The sequence below is a fragment of the Trachurus trachurus genome (genome assembly GCF_905171665.1).
Source record: "Trachurus trachurus genome assembly, chromosome: 23".
In the NCBI taxonomy this organism is placed as follows: Eukaryota; Metazoa; Chordata; class Actinopteri; order Carangiformes; family Carangidae; genus Trachurus; species Trachurus trachurus.
In genome coordinates this window covers 23,636,955-23,653,784 of record NC_139912.1, presented here as the reverse complement: position 1 = coordinate 23,653,784, position 16,830 = coordinate 23,636,955, and the positions used below count along the sequence as shown (strand labels likewise).

Here is a 16,830-nt window from a genome sequence, read left to right as displayed (position 1 = left end):
GCTTGAAAAAAAGAAAAAGACACACAAATGTTTCAGTTGCATTACTACTTGGTTAGAGAGAGACAGGACTGTCCACAGAGCTTAATCCAGGCCGTCCTCACCTGGGCGAAGTCGGCGGCCAGCCTCATCTTGCCTCCCTCTCCCAGCGGGCGCAGCAGGCTGGCGTGGCGGACGAACAGCTCGATGGCTCTCTGAGCGATGGACTCGGTGCTCTCGTAGATGAAGTCCACGCACTGGATGTGTCTGAAGTAGTCGCTCATCACCCTGGAGATGAAGCCCTGCAGCTCCTTCATGTAGAGGGAGCAGGGGACGTCGGGCTTATCGGGGGCCGACAGAGGCCTGTTGTATTAACATGAGAAGGAAAACACAATACTATTTAGAAAAGATACACACTACACCCTGGCAGTGACACACACACTATCACATTTCTCTGAGGAACATTCAGTGTGATAAGAAGCTCTGTCTCTGCTGTTAAGAAGAGAAAACTAGAACATTTACTGTTTGAATGTAGAAATATTTTGTGTGTAATCGTGCAGTATTCTATATCTATTTTATTGACTAAGCTAAGATTAAATAAGATAAGACTATATCAATCCCTCAAGGGTGAACTAAGAACAAACACAGACTATATACATCACATACACAAGAATGGGACTAAAATATCAAAAGTACTACTATAAAATAGATATAGAATACTGCACCAGGTAGAATAAATTACACATATTTCTACATTAAACAGTAGTACTTTTGATATTTTAGTCCCATTCTTATTTAAGGTTGTGTATGTGATGTATATAGTCTGTGTGTTTTTTCTTAGTTCACCCTTGAGGGATTAATAGAGTCTTATCTTACTTAATATTAGCTTAGCCGCAAGTTTCAGACCTGATCCCAAACAGCTGAGATCAGTTTCCTATCATAAAATACAGTCAAAAAAGTAAAAGAATAAATCCATACAACTACACATGAGTCTATCCACCAAAAAAAAAAATCTACAGTACACACAACACACTTGTTAACCTTTTTATTGAGGCTTAAAGATGTGTGTGTATACTGTGGACATAACCCCCTTTGAGTGACAGGTGGGAGCCATCAGAGTTGGCTGGATGCTCAGTGTTACCTCAGCTGATCTGAGCTACATGTTTGTGCTGTTGATTCAGGGGATTTATGTAAATATCAGACAAATGTGCAGTTAGACGACACAACGCAGTGAAGTCTGAGCTCTGGTTTTTGATGTAAGAGAGATTTTAGTATTATTATTCTATTCTATAGACAAGCAGGTATCACAGACTTGGCTTATTATTTCCTGGTTCCTCCAGTCAAAACACAGGATTCCTCACTTCCTGAAATTGTTGCTGCATGTTTGAATTTGAATTTGAATTTGAATGCATTTATTCAGGAGATGAACCTGAACCTTGAGATGAATGATCTCATTTTCGAGGGGGTCCTTCCACAAAATGATACAATAATACAAAGTCAAGTAAAGAAAAAAGAAATACAGTGAAAGTTAACACATTACAGGACTTGTACATACACACACACTCACACAAACACTTGTCTGTGTTTGTGTTGAGTGTGTTGAGTGTGTGTGTATGTACAAGTCCTGTAATGTGTTAACTTTCACTGTATTTCTTTTTTGCTCTCCTAATCCCAGCTAATCCACAAACAGCCAGATATCAACTAAGTGATATCCGTGCTTTCAAATGAGGAAAAAAATGAGAGAGTCACAAAAAATTACAGTTTATATGAAAACAATCTAAAAATCTAAGAAGCAACAGAGATATGAACAGGGAAATGAATGAGAAATAAGAATAAGACAAAAACAAAAAGATAAAATAAAATACAGGGAGTTTGCAAATGGATTAGAAGTGATGCTTTGAAACCATAAAGAGAAAGTAATAGACCTAAACTGGCATGGGAGATCCATGTTCCAATCAGACGGAGCTTTGAACTGAAATGAACGACGACCAGATTCTTTAGATATTCTAGGAGTACAGAGGTGATGTGTATGTCTAAGGCTGTATTGTATATGACTATAAGGAATGACTGACCCAGAGAAGTCCTCCTGGTGTAGTGTGATGATGATGGCCTCTATGGAGTCGCTGACTGACTGCAGGAGAGGCTGCACTGCACTGCTCATCAGGGCCTGGACGCCCTGAGTGACAGAGAGAGAAACAGGCTGATGTAAACATGGAGTGTTACTAACAGCATGAGAGAACAAAGAACAAACCTGACCTGACAACAACACAAAGACAACAACACAGGTCGTCAAGTGGGCAGCAGCTCTGTGCTGAGGCTATGACTGATGACTGATATGAGTGCGTCAGCATTTGCGTGTTTGATTGTGTGTTGACGACATCAACATCAACTCAGTGTGTGTGTGTCAGTTAAAACCAAGCAGCTCAGAGTCTCATCAGGAAAAGGTAGAAGTGTAAAAATGAATGTCTCTATAATAATCTGATTGTTCCCGAGCTCTGTGACCTGAGTGTAATGGTTCTATATTAGTGGTCCAACATGGGAACCACATCAATGACTGTACGTATGAGCCAGGGCAGCTGTGACCTGACTGACAGAAACTTTTTAATAAAAAGACTGAAACAGAATCAAAGCTAAATTAACACAGCTGAAGGCTTGAAGTAGGTCTGACACTTAATAAAAGCCTCCACTGAGGATTTAATTAACTTTACACGTCCCAGTTTTCTAATTCACAGTTGAGACAAAAAAAAAAGTCAGAGGAAGTTGACATTTTTTTGTAAACTGAGAAGAGGCTCCATTACAGTAATCAACCACAGAGGTGAGACAATATTTCCTGGTAATGTTCATGAGATGTTTAAAAAAAAACAGTTAAAACATGAATAAGAATGAAATAGGAAGAAATAAAATGAATGTCGTCAAACCTGCAAAGACGAGGACAGAGCCTCTGCAGCAGCCGGAGGACACGACCCCAGACCCGAAATAATCTGCAAAGTCAAACACAGAGAGAGACACATGCAAAAAAAAGAAAAGAATTAATTTGTATGACATCTTTTATAGTATTAAAAACACTATAATGCTAATTTACAGAGGTTTCATGTGAGATTTTATGTGCAGGTTCTTTCTGAGCTGCTGGAGCCATTTAATACTGCAGAGCTCCACAACCTGAGGCACAGTTCCATATGAATGAAGGCACTTAATCACAGAGCTGTGTGAAGTAGTAGAGTAGTTATATCATTTATGAATGAACAGAGAGACAGAGTAGACAGGAAGTCAGTGCATGCAGCCTCGTCTACTGAAAATCTGCTCCGACACAGATTCGGAAAAAAAATCTATCATTTCTATTTCTGCTTTGTCATTGTTTAAAGGGATAGTTCAACATTTTGGCAAATTGGCCCGTTGCCATAATCCCAATAGTTTTAGGAGTAGGTTTGTTACCTTTAATTGTCGGTGCAAGCTATTTTTAGAACAGCGGAGCAGAGCCGTGAGCTGCTCAGAGCTACACTACGGAGGCTAATGGGATTTCTTGGTCATAGCTTGCACCGACAATTAAAGGTAACGATCCTATTCCTTAAACTATTAGGATTATGGCAATGCACCAATTTGCCAAGAATGTTGAACTATCCCTTTAAACAATGACAAAGCAGAAATAGAAATGATATGAAATGATTTAAGTTCAATATTATATTATCTATTATTTCTATTTCTGTTTTGTCATTAAGTTCAAGTAGCCTCATAGGTCCAAGCTGTGAATGAAGCTTTTAACTGTGTTGTAGAACCTGTATCATAGAACCCAGTCAAACACCAAAGACCAGAGAACGACACCTACGTGTTGTAACCTAAGAAAGGAAGTCTTTAAATACTTAAACAGCACTTTGTAGCTGTGTCTTCCCTTCCCTACTACTTGTTCCTCCATCTCCCCATGTCCCCCCTCCCACCGCCTACCTGGAATTAATTCTCCCTGTGTTTTCACACAGTAAAATGTTAAAGCTTTAAGTTAAATATTTAATGCCTCGGTAATCTGTTTTTTTTTTTTTTTTTTAACGCTGTTAATCAGCCGGGCTGCTGTGCCAGCGCCGGCCATACATCTTTAATGGAGGGGGCTGAGAGAACACACTGCACCCTGCGGACGTCTCTTTCATGGCCCTTTAATCTCCTTCACTGCCGTTCACATGGACGTGTTACATTTCACTACAGTGGGAAGGTAATGCTCAGTAATCAGCAGACGGATAAGAACGGGGTGTGTAGCTGAATGAAATCTGCCAATTAATATACAATGAAAAGAGTGAAGCTCAAACCACACAGACGCTGCTACTTTAAAAACACAGTTAAAGTCTCTGTGTTGTTTTATAAATAAAACAACTCCGATCTCTGAACAGTAAATCCCTGTGTGATTCCTGCAACATGTTGAAATCTTGTCAGTGTGTGTGTGACCACATCTTTAATGCTCAGTGAAACAGATTTGATTAAATAACAGCTGCTGATAATAAGCTTTTTAAAAGTTATAGGAAATAATCACATTGTGCTGAAGACTGGCTGCAGCTGTGATCAAGATTCAGGCGTGAACTAAACCTTTTTTTATTCCTTTTAATAAATGAGAAAGTCTGTGTGACATTAAAATCTAAATGATCACAGTCATTTGTAATGTAGCTAACCCTGTCATCACCACACTGTCACAGCCACAGTTAGATCGTTAATAATCCTCCTCACCTTAGCGACGGCCTGATGCAGACGGTAAAGGGAGTTGATCACAGCAACGTTCCTCCTCTGGCCGTCCGTTAACGGACCGATCACCTGACTGGCATCGCCCTGAGTGCACAACTGTGGACAGACGATTGATTGGTTAATTGATTGATTGACAGGAGACACACAATGAGGCGGGCGCGTCAGTTCTCCGCAGACTCCACCGAGTTGACGAGCTAATTACAGAGAGGAACAAATGAGGCCTCTTAGGTAAACAGACGAGGTTTTTAATTCCAAATTTCAACACACACACACACACACACACTCTCACACACAGATGCACAATGCTGTACACACCAGCTGTTCAGACTTGACGCAGAAGAGCTGGACCGTCTTGGCGGCGTTCTTGGCCACAGCCAGGGACAGATCTGGATCGACTGATGCTACATTCAGCTCACTGCAAACAAACAAGCAAATGAGACAGATTCTCCATTTTATATCATATAACCTGGCTGATCACCAAGCTATACACTGTGTTCATGGTCAGAGCTGAGCTGCACTCTTTTGATACTTTCTTTTTATTGTTTTTCTTTAGCAGTGCATAAACATTATACAAGGGGGAAGGGGGTGGGGGGAAACAAATAAAAAAAACAAAAATGTGAAAAAGAACATGTTGGATCACCATGCTTCTACAGTTTGATCCTTTTTCAATGTCAATGTGATGGTCCTTGTCCTGTCGTTTTTATGTATTCAGTCCATTTCTCCCACTTCCGGCAGTATTGATCCTCAGACCAGTGTCTTTTTTGTCCGATCATGATGACAGATCACATTTGTATTTGGGAAAATTACAATTTTTTTCATGACATTAATGTGTATATTGTCTAATTACTGAGAATTTCACAACTTTGTGTGATTGTCCTCTTATGTGCAATGGGGTAGAAGGCGGAAAAGGTTGATAATTCAAGTGCTTTTTAATTTACAGCTTCAAAAACCCTCTATTTCACAGTGAGAACCTGCGCCTCAGCCTATTTCTGAAACCATCAACCCGCAATCGCAATTTACGACGGGTCGAGTGTAAAGTGTGAGAGGGAGGGAAGGGGAGGGGCGGGGCAGGGTGGAGCAGATCTATCTCAAGCTCTCTTATGTCATTCTCCTCACAGCTACTGTCACTTGAGAGGAGACGTGCCAAAAGTGTGCACAGTTGTTCCCATTTCACGATCGCTTCTCCTTCTCTGCGCCGGCTGAGTGTCGGCCCTCCTCCTGCCTTCTAGTGAGCGGCTATAAACAGTCACATGTGCCGAGGGAGGGACGGAGATGAGAGGGAGAGATGCACTCCAGGGAGCTGGGATGTATGTAGGCTTCTATTGATTTAAATGGAACACGCCTCTTGTGTCACACCCGACCATATGGAGTGTTACTTTGTTCCCACCTGTGGCCTGCCACATGTTTTTCCATCATTTAACGTGTAAAAAATAAGAACTTTAGAACTGCCTGTGCTAGTGAAATGTCTGGCAGGATAAATCAACAGCTTTTTAAACGTGCTGACAGACACACTGTTGAGTGGCGGTGCGGTGTGTACGTGCCTGCTGATGGTCTTGATGATGCTGTCCAGCTCGTCACTGGAGGGGGGGTTGCGGCCGCCCATGGGGAACACCAGGTTGATGGGGTCAAAGAGGCGGGAGAGGGACTTGGAGAGGTAGGCCGCCTCGTACGGCTGCAGGGAGTCCTTCAGAGCCTTCTCCGGGCTGCACACACACACACACACATAGAATGAGAACACACATCAATTATCAAATATTTTTGGCATCTCTGTGAATAATAACCCTTTAGTTTTATTACTTGGAAAACTACCAGAAAGCATCAAGAAGAATGATATATATTTGTTTTTAATAATAAGAGTAGCACTAATTAAACAAATTACAAGAAACTGGTTAAAAGATGACAATTTAAATAATTCTAAATGGAAGGATCTGGTTAATGAGATATATGTAATGGAGAAAATAACAATGAGAATTAGACATCAAGTTTGTGTTTTTGAAAAAAGATGGGAGAAATGGGTGAGATATATAACAAAGGATGTGTAAAGTATCTTCAATTGTAATTGATGTATTTTCTGCCATACCTAGTGCATATATTATATGAAAATGTATCCTCTGACTGAAACCTTTATGTAATTATTATAATTTGTTTTGTTTTTTTTGTTTGTTTTTTTTTGGGGGGGGGTTGTCATTTTCTTTTTTTCTATTTGTATTATTATTATTATTGTTATTATTATTATTTTTACTTTTTATAATGTCTGATTACTTTACTATGTTTTTTGTTTGTCTGTTTGTTCATTAAAAGAAAAAGATAAGAAAAAAAAAAGAAAAAAAGAATGAGAACACAACTGATGGTACAGAGCAGAAATGTAGGAGAACAGATAAGATCAGACAGCATCGCTTTTACTGTACAAAAGTCATTAACGCTATCATAATATGATGATGAGATCATCTATAATCTATAATCATACATACAATATCCTCTCACTGGCTAAAATATCAGGGCTGATATTTATTAATGGAGCACTGACATTAATGGAGACAAAACGGCCCGGCGTCGCATCCTGTTATTGATCAATGCAGACATGATACTGGAAGTGTGTGTGTGTGTATGTGTGTGTATTTGAATGTGTGTTGCGGTGATTGACAGGTGTGTACAGTAGCTGACTGTGTGTGTTTGTGCTCACGTCTTCACTCCCACTCTGTCTACCTGTTACATCACTCCTTTGTTCTTCACTCTCTGTCCCTACAGTCTTTTCATACACTTGTCACTGTAGCCACAGACGCACTAATCCCACCCTCCTTGTTCTAACACCTTAAAGGAATAGTTCACCAAAAAATGAAGTAGTCCAACAAATTCCTTATATGAGAGTCAATAGCGCCCGACACAAAAAGGTTGATAAAACTAACCCTAAAAATGTCCTAAATGATGTACTTTAGAGTAAACTGGACTACATCCCTTCAGGACACTTGGATTGCAGCTGACAAGCAGTAAGGAGGAAGATTAGAGGGTTTCTGTGTAGTTTTATGGGCTTTTTCGTGTTGGGCGCTATTACTCTCCTCGTATAAGGATTCCGTTGGACTACGAACCGGCCTCCCGGGTCTCCAGATGCACTTTAAGGAATAAAAAACTCCGGAGTATTCATCAGCATGGGGGTGAGTCAATAATAACTGAATTTCATTTTTTGGTTAACTATTCCTTTAAAGCAGAAGTAAGCGTAATGTTTGTGTTAAAGCAGATATCAGCTTCACGGCCGTTTCGGCTAATGCTGCGTTCAAGGCAGGCTTTTGAAACCGTAAGTTACAGCTTCAAGTCACAACTACGACTTGGTAGCGTTCCAGGTAACCCGTAGCTCGTGTTTTTACCATCCTGTTGTCTGTGAAAGTTCCCTATAACGGCCACTCGTAACTTCCGACCCGTGAACTCGTACCAGATCGAACTGGTATGACTTCACAGGAAGGAAAAACACAAAGTACGAGTTTCTTTGAACGCACCATGAGTTAGCAGCCCCCGCCCTTGTCAGGCATCAATTGGTCCTCGTGCTACGTCACCACATTCACGCGCATCCCTTGGCTGCACACACAGCCCTTCATGCCGTTCTCTCTCCTCATTGGATAACACTTGTATCCCACAAGGAAAATTTTCTCCTCGGGTTACAGCAGAGCAGAGTGACGGAGAGACTCGTGTTTAGGCTGAAATACTTCATGTAAGTGATTGCTGACGGAAAATAGGACTATTTAGGACTTATATTAACAAAAACATTCCACTGATATCTGCTTTAATATCCACCTTTTTCCGATCATCAAAAACGTAGCCTGTTTTGCCGGTTTTGCTCTTCCAGTGGAATTTTATGTTTACGTTTCCATGGTTTCAGTAGTCGCGGTAAATGCATGGATTTTTTTTTTTTTTTCTCAATGAAAATCTGTAAAACGCATGGATCATCACACCAGCTTTTAACAGTGGATATCACACAAATTGACATCCGTGTTAAAAGCCAGCGTTAATAGATCCATGCGTTTACCGCAACTATGACAACGACTGAAAATCATGGAAACATAACCGTACAATTCCACCAAACCGGCAAAACCGGCTTCCAGGTTTGCCCATAGATGACGTTCGGAAACTTGTGGATAAGTCTTAAATAGTTGTATCTTCCGACAGCAATCACTTCTATAGAGTGTTTGGTCTGAAACACGGGTCTGTCAGTCACTCTGCTCTGCTGTAAGCCCAGGAGAAAACTTTCCTTGTATCCTACAACCTTTATCCAATGAGGAGAGAGAACGGCATAAAGGGGCAGTCCTCTCTGTGTGTGCAGCCAAGGGATGCGCGTGAATGAAACTCCATCCGCTGACAGACCAAAACGACCGGATCGCTTACTTCTGCTTTAAACTCAGCATCAGAGTATATGCTGATGCTGATTCTGTGATGTACTAGTCACAGACCAGAGGCCGTTCCTCTGACTGCAGAACTCCTTGTCCTTTTGAGTGATGTACTTCTTCCTGCTTCAGTTCAGTGATTGTTTTACAGCTGAGCTGAAGGAGAACAAGCCCCTAGCTGATCACCTGTAGTCCTGTTTGCCGTGCGTGAACAGGTCCTGTCCGTCCGTCTCCGTGGCCGTGATGTCCAGAGACGCGTCCATCCCCGCGCCGACCGCCAGGGCTCCCTGCAGGCTGGCGCTGTACTGCTGCAGCCGGCGCCACAGCTCGTTGTAAAGTCGCAACAGTTTAGGATACTCCCCTTCAAACGCTTGCTTCAGGAAGGACGAAGCTGGACACAGCAACAACAGACAGAGGCAAGGACAGAGGAAAACATCTGATTACATGTGACAGTGGAGAAAAAAGTAGATCCACACATCGAGATATTAGATTATAAGTTTACTACATTACACAATGATTCTGTATCAGATGATTGTGTCTGATGTGACAGGTGTCATGAATCCACAGATCACTGCTCAGTGGGGGCAGTGAGGAGCATGCTAATGCTAACACTGCTCTATTGGATTTATAGAAAGGTGTTTTTGTTACTTCAACAATTGTATACTTTATAATACCTAACATGTTGCATTCAGCTTATTCTGTGGCACTTGGACAGTTGATGTACACTACCAGTCAAAGGTTTGGACACACCCTCTCATTTAATGTTTGTTTTTTTTCATTACTTTCTACATTGTAGATTCAAACTGAAGACATTAAAACTATGAAGAAACACATATGGCATTATGTAGTAAACAAAAAAGCGATAAACAAAGCATATATATATGATATATATATATATATATATATATATATATATATATATATATATATATATAGGTTTTTCAGAGTAGCCACCTTTTGCTTTGCACCCTTGACATTCTGTCATCAGCTTCATGAGGTTTTCCAACAGTCTTGAAGGAGTTCCCAGAGACTTGTTGGCTGTTTTGCCTTCACTTGGTCGAACACTTTTGTGTTTACAATATAATTCCAATATGTTCCTTCATAGTTTTGATGTGTTCAGTATGAATCTACAAAGTAATAAAAAATAAAGAAATATCACTGAATGAGAAGGTGTGTCCACAGTTTTGACTGGTAGTGTAAGTTTAAAGGGTTATTTGTAGGTTTTCTCTGCAGCCAATCATTTCCAGTAGTGGGTTATACAGGTTAAAGATTATAGGCCGTGACCAACACTATGTCTTTAAGTCAGACTGGAGGCTACAATCAATTTGTGTTGGTGAAGACAGGTTTGGTTAGCATGCTAACTTCAGTGGAAGGACAGATGTGGCAGAGACAGAGTGAACAGTGGCTCTGCTCTCCACATCTGGACACAGTGTTGGTGAGCAAAGGAATGAGTTTAACAGCCTTTAACACTGACAGTGTAGCCAATAGCAAAACATATAGACAGCTCCTGGCTAATGAAAAGAGATGTGTTTTCTATTTCTATGAACAACAGTATAATGAAGATGATCTCCCTGCAGCAGTGCCCTCCTTCCATTACCAAATAAAACTGAGTTGAAGTGTTTATGAATATGTTAAACCTCTGACTCGCAGCCAAGCAGCACTGGCACAACCGATATATCAAATTACAAACTGTTGGGTTTTTTTCCACTTTTTTTTTTAAAAAACTGCTCACTGAGCCTTTGAAGTGAGATGTTTTGCAAGTCACTACACATCATCTTGGTTTAAAAATAAAAAGTTCTCCACTGCCGAATGAGGACACGACACTGGAAAGGCTGGAAATAAGTGAGAGGTGGACGGAACGTCAGCTCTGGGATGGGTTTACATCATGTCTGAACAGAAGCAGAGGTGAGAAAGAGAAAGAGAAAAAGGAAGAGGACTGGTTCCAGTGTACAGCAGCATCAGATCTCTCACATTTCACATATTCTAGTATTTGAGATTTATTTCACTTTATATTCGTGGATTTGTCGTTTTAAAATCAAATAGCTGCACTCAATGACCCATAATGACAAAGTGAAAACATATACTTTTAAATATCTGCAAATTAAAAATCAATAACGGAAATTTCAGCACCTTTCTGTGGCACTACACACACACACACACACATATTATTGATTTTAATCAGGGGAACAAGCAGCAAAGTGAAACACATCACACATCCTTACCCTCACTGAACCTCTACAAACACACAACACGCACCAACACACACCATGACAGCAACTGCAGGTTTTTCAGGAAAGTGTGAGAATGAAGCCAAGTATGTTAGCACGCAGCCAAACGCGCCTCTCCTGTTCTCACTTTGTCTTCCCTGCAATCAGACAACTCGCTGCCTCCATATGATGTGTGAGTGTGTGTTTGAGCGAGAAGAGAGAAAGATATTATTGATGGCATAATTAAGTCTTTCTTTCCCCGTCTTACAAAGATTCCCTTGTACACCCACTGTTCATTTATGTATTTGTTTTTTGCTGTTTTTTTTAAAGGGGGAGGTTGTCGTTTCATTTGTTGCACAATTGAGCGTGGAGAGACTCTGCTTTGATGGAGGACAAAGAGAAGGGATGATCAGTGAGCTGAAACAATAATCAGCGCTAATTTGGTCCAATTCCTGACAAGTACTTAGCCCCCCAAAAATGATCAATTCCTCTAATTGATGCCTCTGTGCTGCAATCACTGACTTCGGTTTTGGAAGCACACTCCCTGCATTCGTGTTCATGTTGGAGCTTAGCAACAGCACGACGGAAAAGATGCTGGAATGTGTGGATGCATTTTAACAAACGCTTCAAATGGCAAATGTCAGGAAAAATGTGACAAAAGCACCAGTGTGTCTCAGAACTGTGTGGCACCGCATGTTATTAATATAGACCGCAGGGTTGTATGCACCCCCACCTCTCAAGTCAATACCAGAGAATCACTCAGCTAACATTAGATCCACGCAGGCTGTCTGACTGGATATTTCCCATTTCTCAAAGATGAATATTCATGTTTGTTTGTCAACTTTCAGCACAAAGACAATCTGATGTGGGAAGTAGTGCAACTGTGTCACAAATCTGGCTGCATGAAATCATAGTGTAACTAACTGAACGAAGATTCACACAACACTGACTTCTTCCCACCTTCCAAAGAGATTGCATAATTAAAAATCTATTTTGAGTCAATAATTAGAGGCATATGCACACATACGTATATATTTATAAAGTAGATCCTGTGTATATCATATGTCATGGCTCACACACCTACTGTGTAAATCAGATATTCGGCAGCTGCATCGGACCCTGAATGCAACTTCAGTTGTCCACAGCTGATGTGATTGTCAACTGGCACAAGCTTGGTTTTGCAAATAATAGCAGTGAGTGTGGGTGTGGGTGAAACATTTTCTGCGGGTTGCTTTTTTTTTTTTTTTTTTTTTTTTACTGAAAGCCTTTGAAGAAAGAGACGGCTGATAGATTTTCATTGTAAAAAGATTAGCAGTAAGTGTTGACTTCAGATTGATCCCTTAGATCCCTCAGTGTTCCAGCAGCAAGTCAGAAATAAAACACAGGAGCTAAATATAAAAGGACATAAATCACACTATCAATACACAGTGTATATATACTGTATATATAGAGAGAACACACAAACAAATATCAGCCAGGAGTTTGAGATCTAAGATTTAACTGCTTCAAAATTACATAATATGTATGTATATTATATAATATGTAAACACACTCTGGGTTGAGCAGTTCACTGCGAGTAGATTTGGCACCTAGCAGTCTGAATAATTATAAATACTAATAATACTAATAAAGTAGGGAGGCTCAGGCTGTCTCTGTATATTCCAGACATGTGTGAATGTCAACTGACTGCTCAAGCAGTCTGATGCTGCAGCGTGGGTGTAGCAGCCTGGAGCTGTAGGAGCTGCACAGGTGAACCAGGGACAGCAGGTCAGTCAGGTGTCCAGGGGGGGGGGGGGGGCACAACCCATCCAGACCTTCACTTTACTCATGCTGTGTTTTGTTCTGCTGCCGCACTGCAGAAAAGATGCTGGCCGATGACTTCAAAGTGGACCCTGACTGCAGGAGGACCTCAGTGTGTACAAAGGACAGGCTGTTGTCCCTCTGCTCCAGAGTCCAGAGTGGCTGGCATCAGTCTGAACAGTCAGTGATGATGAAGCCCCTGGACTAACTAGCCCACTTCCAGTCCGCCCCCTAAAGACTCCAGTCCTGAACCCTCACTGACTTAACCAACGTCAGCTGTCAAGAGTCTGGAATGGAACAGCACTTACCCCTACTTTCCATGTTTCCCACATTCTGTGTCATAAACTGTAAACTGTTTTCTTGTCTGTAACAACATCTATGTCACGTCTGTCCGTCCTGGGTGAGGGATCCCTCCTCTGTTGCTCACCCTGAGGTTTCTCCGGTTTTTCCCTGTTAAAAGGGTTTTCCATGGAGTTTTTCCTCAGTGGATGTGAGGGTCTAAGGACAGAGGATGTTGTTATGATGCCATGTAAAGCCCTTTGAGACAAACTGTTTGTAAAAACGGGCTATATAAAACTGCCTTGCCTTGCCCCTTTTCACGTTACCTTGACAACAAAATGTTGTTGACTGTCCGGTCTGGGACTGATCATTTACCGTTTACTTATTGTTATTATTTGACTTTGCCGTATTTTATTGCTTTCACTGTTTTTATTTCTGCTTCTTTCTTTTTTATTATTACACTATGTAAAGCACTTTGGTACACTGAAAGGATTGTTGTAAAGGGCTATAAGGGGTATAAATAAAGTGTTTTATTGTACATTTACATTACTTTCAGCACGCACAAGCTGTGTGATGATCAGATCTGATCAAATCATCATCAATAATCACAAACTACACACAGTTGTGACGAGCAACGTTAATACTGACAGTAAACTTTGTTTTTTTTTTACAACAATAAAGAGACATGGGAGCTCCCGTCTACATTTGTTTATTTAATGTGCTTTTGTTTTGTTTTTCACGCGCGTTCCAACGTCATCCCATGTATTTGACTTCCCAAGGCTATGCACTGTGGGTAATTTCCTTACGCTAAGTCAGCATCGGTGCTGGGGGCAGAAAGCTCATTCACTGACTCACTGACTTGATGATCTGACAGTGGAACAGCCTTCACACACTCAGGGACTTCCCATCAACGCGCCTCTCAGTCAGTGAGTCCGTTAAGGGGTCGGACTGGAGCTGGGCCACTCACAGGTCTGCCATGTACAGAAATGGAGCCAATATGGTTCCATGTGTGTCCTGCCCACCACGGCCTGGCACTCATACATATTCTGGTCTATTGGAGTGGTATAGCTGCTCATCCAGTGAGTAATCTGCTGACCCAAACCCATCCGCTCTGTATTTTCTTCCTCAGCTTTAGTTTGTTGGACGGTGATGAAAGCACTGGGGGAATCAGAAAACATGATTCTCACAATGTTTCCCAGTTTTCCCATGTGATGCCTGTGTGTCCTCCACCCCTGAGCATTTTCTCTCTCTTCATTAGCTGTGATGCCAGCGCCTCTGGTCCGGAGTCATTCACTTCCATCGGGTGCACAGACTTTGGCGCTGGCTGGCTGCTGGCTGGCTGGCTGGCTGGCTGGCTGGCTGGCTGCCCCCACAGGACTTAGAATTTTCCTGAGGCTTAAAGGGATAGTTCAACATTTTGGCAAATTGGCCCATGATAGTCATAGCAGTAGGTTCGTTAACTTTATTTGTCGGTGTAAGCTATTTTTAGAACGGTGGAGCGGAGCGGCAGGCTGTTCAGAGCTACACTACAGAGGCTCATGGAATTTCTTGGTTTCCCTCATCAGACTCATCAAATACAAAATCCCAAAACTCCAAAACGCTTTCATAGACAAGTTGTGACCTGCACAATCAGAGATAATAACGGAACGTAAATACAGGGTAAATACAGAGTCTGCTTGCTGAAAAACTGTCCCTGAACGCAACGCACATCAGCGGTTTTGCATGAATTTACCTCTGAAACAGTCTCGTAACATTGCGTTATTATCTCATAGCGTGGTGAATGTGCAGGTCACAACTTGTCCACGACAGCGTTTTGGAGTTGTTGGATTGTGTATTTGATGAGTTTGATGAGGGAAACCAAGAAATTCCTTTAGCCTCCATAGCATAGCTCCATAGCTCTGAGCAGCTCGCCGCTCCGCTCCACCGTTCTAAAAATAGCTTGCACCGACAATTAAAGGTAACAAACCTACTCCTAAAACTGTAGGGATTACAGGAACAGGAATGGGCCAATTTGCCAAAATGTTGAACTATCCCTTTAAGCAGAGATTGGAAATGAGATGGACAACCTCACACAGTGGGTTGGCTGGCTAGTGGCTACCCCCACCTGCAGACTTTTTGGAAACCTTGCTGGCCTCATTTTAGTTCAAGACTAATTCCTTCCTTCCTCATTTTAAAATCTCATTTGATTTTTTTTTTATTTTTTATCATTTCGGGTTAGAATTATCATTGTGTGTTTAAAACAAACCGAGGTTGTAACCCAGCCCGTCACAGTCTCAATATGAGGCTGCTGATGCTCCGATTGCTCCGTGAACAACAGGCTATTTATTACTCACAGCCCCATTGATTTCCTGCTGTTAACCGAGCTCTTGTTACAGCCTGATGATTATGGCTCACTAAATGAAACCTCCTACTAGTTGTTTGTGCTGCTGGTGGTGCAGCAGCCATCTCCAGGTCTGTCTGGAAGAAACCTGAAAGACTCCCGGTCCTTTGAGCGATCAATTTACCGCTTTGAAGAAAACGGCTTTGATATGTATAAACGGTCAGCAAGCGGTCAGGGGAAAGGGGAACAACTCTGCTCTTACCTTCGGTCGCTCTGTGAAACTCTTGGCTGAGTGTGTTGGTTACGTCGGTCCAGAAGGTGTAGAGGATATCAGGCTGACCGTCCTGTTATCAAGGAGACACAAGAGAAACTCACTGATTATCCAAGTTCCTTCAAGTCCTAACATGTGTTTGATCAAGTAATGGAAACAACTGCAATCGATATCTTCCTGATCAGACGCTGCTGTTTGTCTGATTAAGTCTTTAAAACTACAAAAGCTGAGGCTGCATTTGAACACGACTGGCCTGTCTCATCTTAAATGTGGCATAGAAATGTGGCTTTCTTTTCCTGGGTGGATCTTTCACGGCTCAACAAATCCTCAGTCAGTCCTCACGAATAATGTAAATAATATGACGGCAAACAATATGGACCGAGATCCCCGGGGTTACACTTTGAATATAATTACTGGGTTTCAGCTCGGTTCAACGGCCTTAAATCCTCAAGTTTCTGTAAAAAAAATAAAAAAATAAAAAAAGTCCAATGCTGTCAAGGTTGCTAGGCGACAGGAGCCATGCTTTACGATGCAACAGTTAGGGAGGCAGGAACACTGAGACTTCTCCTGTTTCATTTCAGCTCAGCCTTTGTAGACGAGGGGCCACACCTTCATAGGAGGACTAGGTCCCTGAATTATTATTGGATGTTGTTTTGATATAACTACATTATTTTCCCAATTTGTTAAAACTTCACACAAATTCACACATCACATGAGACTTAAAATCGCCCGAAGACTCAAGACTAATCTGCACTACTGTGATGTTAAAATGTGTGTGAAGTGGAACAGAAAAATTATTTTGAAATTGAAACAAATGGCCCTGAATGATAATCTCACACTTGTAGCTAAATCACAATAGTCACTTTATACTGTACTATATTAAAA

General features: G+C 41.5%; 1 protein-coding gene across 1 annotated transcript in view; it reads right to left on the bottom strand.

Moving 5' to 3' along the window:
- Positions 1–16,830, bottom strand: part of cog5 (component of oligomeric golgi complex 5) — a 61,929-nt gene that overhangs the window by 3,175 nt on the left and 41,924 nt on the right. The window contains exons 11-18 of the mRNA XM_083999889.1: positions 15,937–16,018; positions 9,255–9,459; positions 6,233–6,398; positions 5,011–5,106; positions 4,681–4,791; positions 2,895–2,957; positions 2,049–2,152; positions 102–339 (exon numbers count right to left, since the gene is read on the bottom strand). Coding sequence (XP_083856015.1) covers positions 102–339; positions 2,049–2,152; positions 2,895–2,957; positions 4,681–4,791; positions 5,011–5,106; positions 6,233–6,398; positions 9,255–9,459; positions 15,937–16,018 — 1,065 coding nt within the window. The remainder of the gene's footprint in view (positions 1–101; positions 340–2,048; positions 2,153–2,894; positions 2,958–4,680; positions 4,792–5,010; positions 5,107–6,232; positions 6,399–9,254; positions 9,460–15,936; positions 16,019–16,830) is intronic.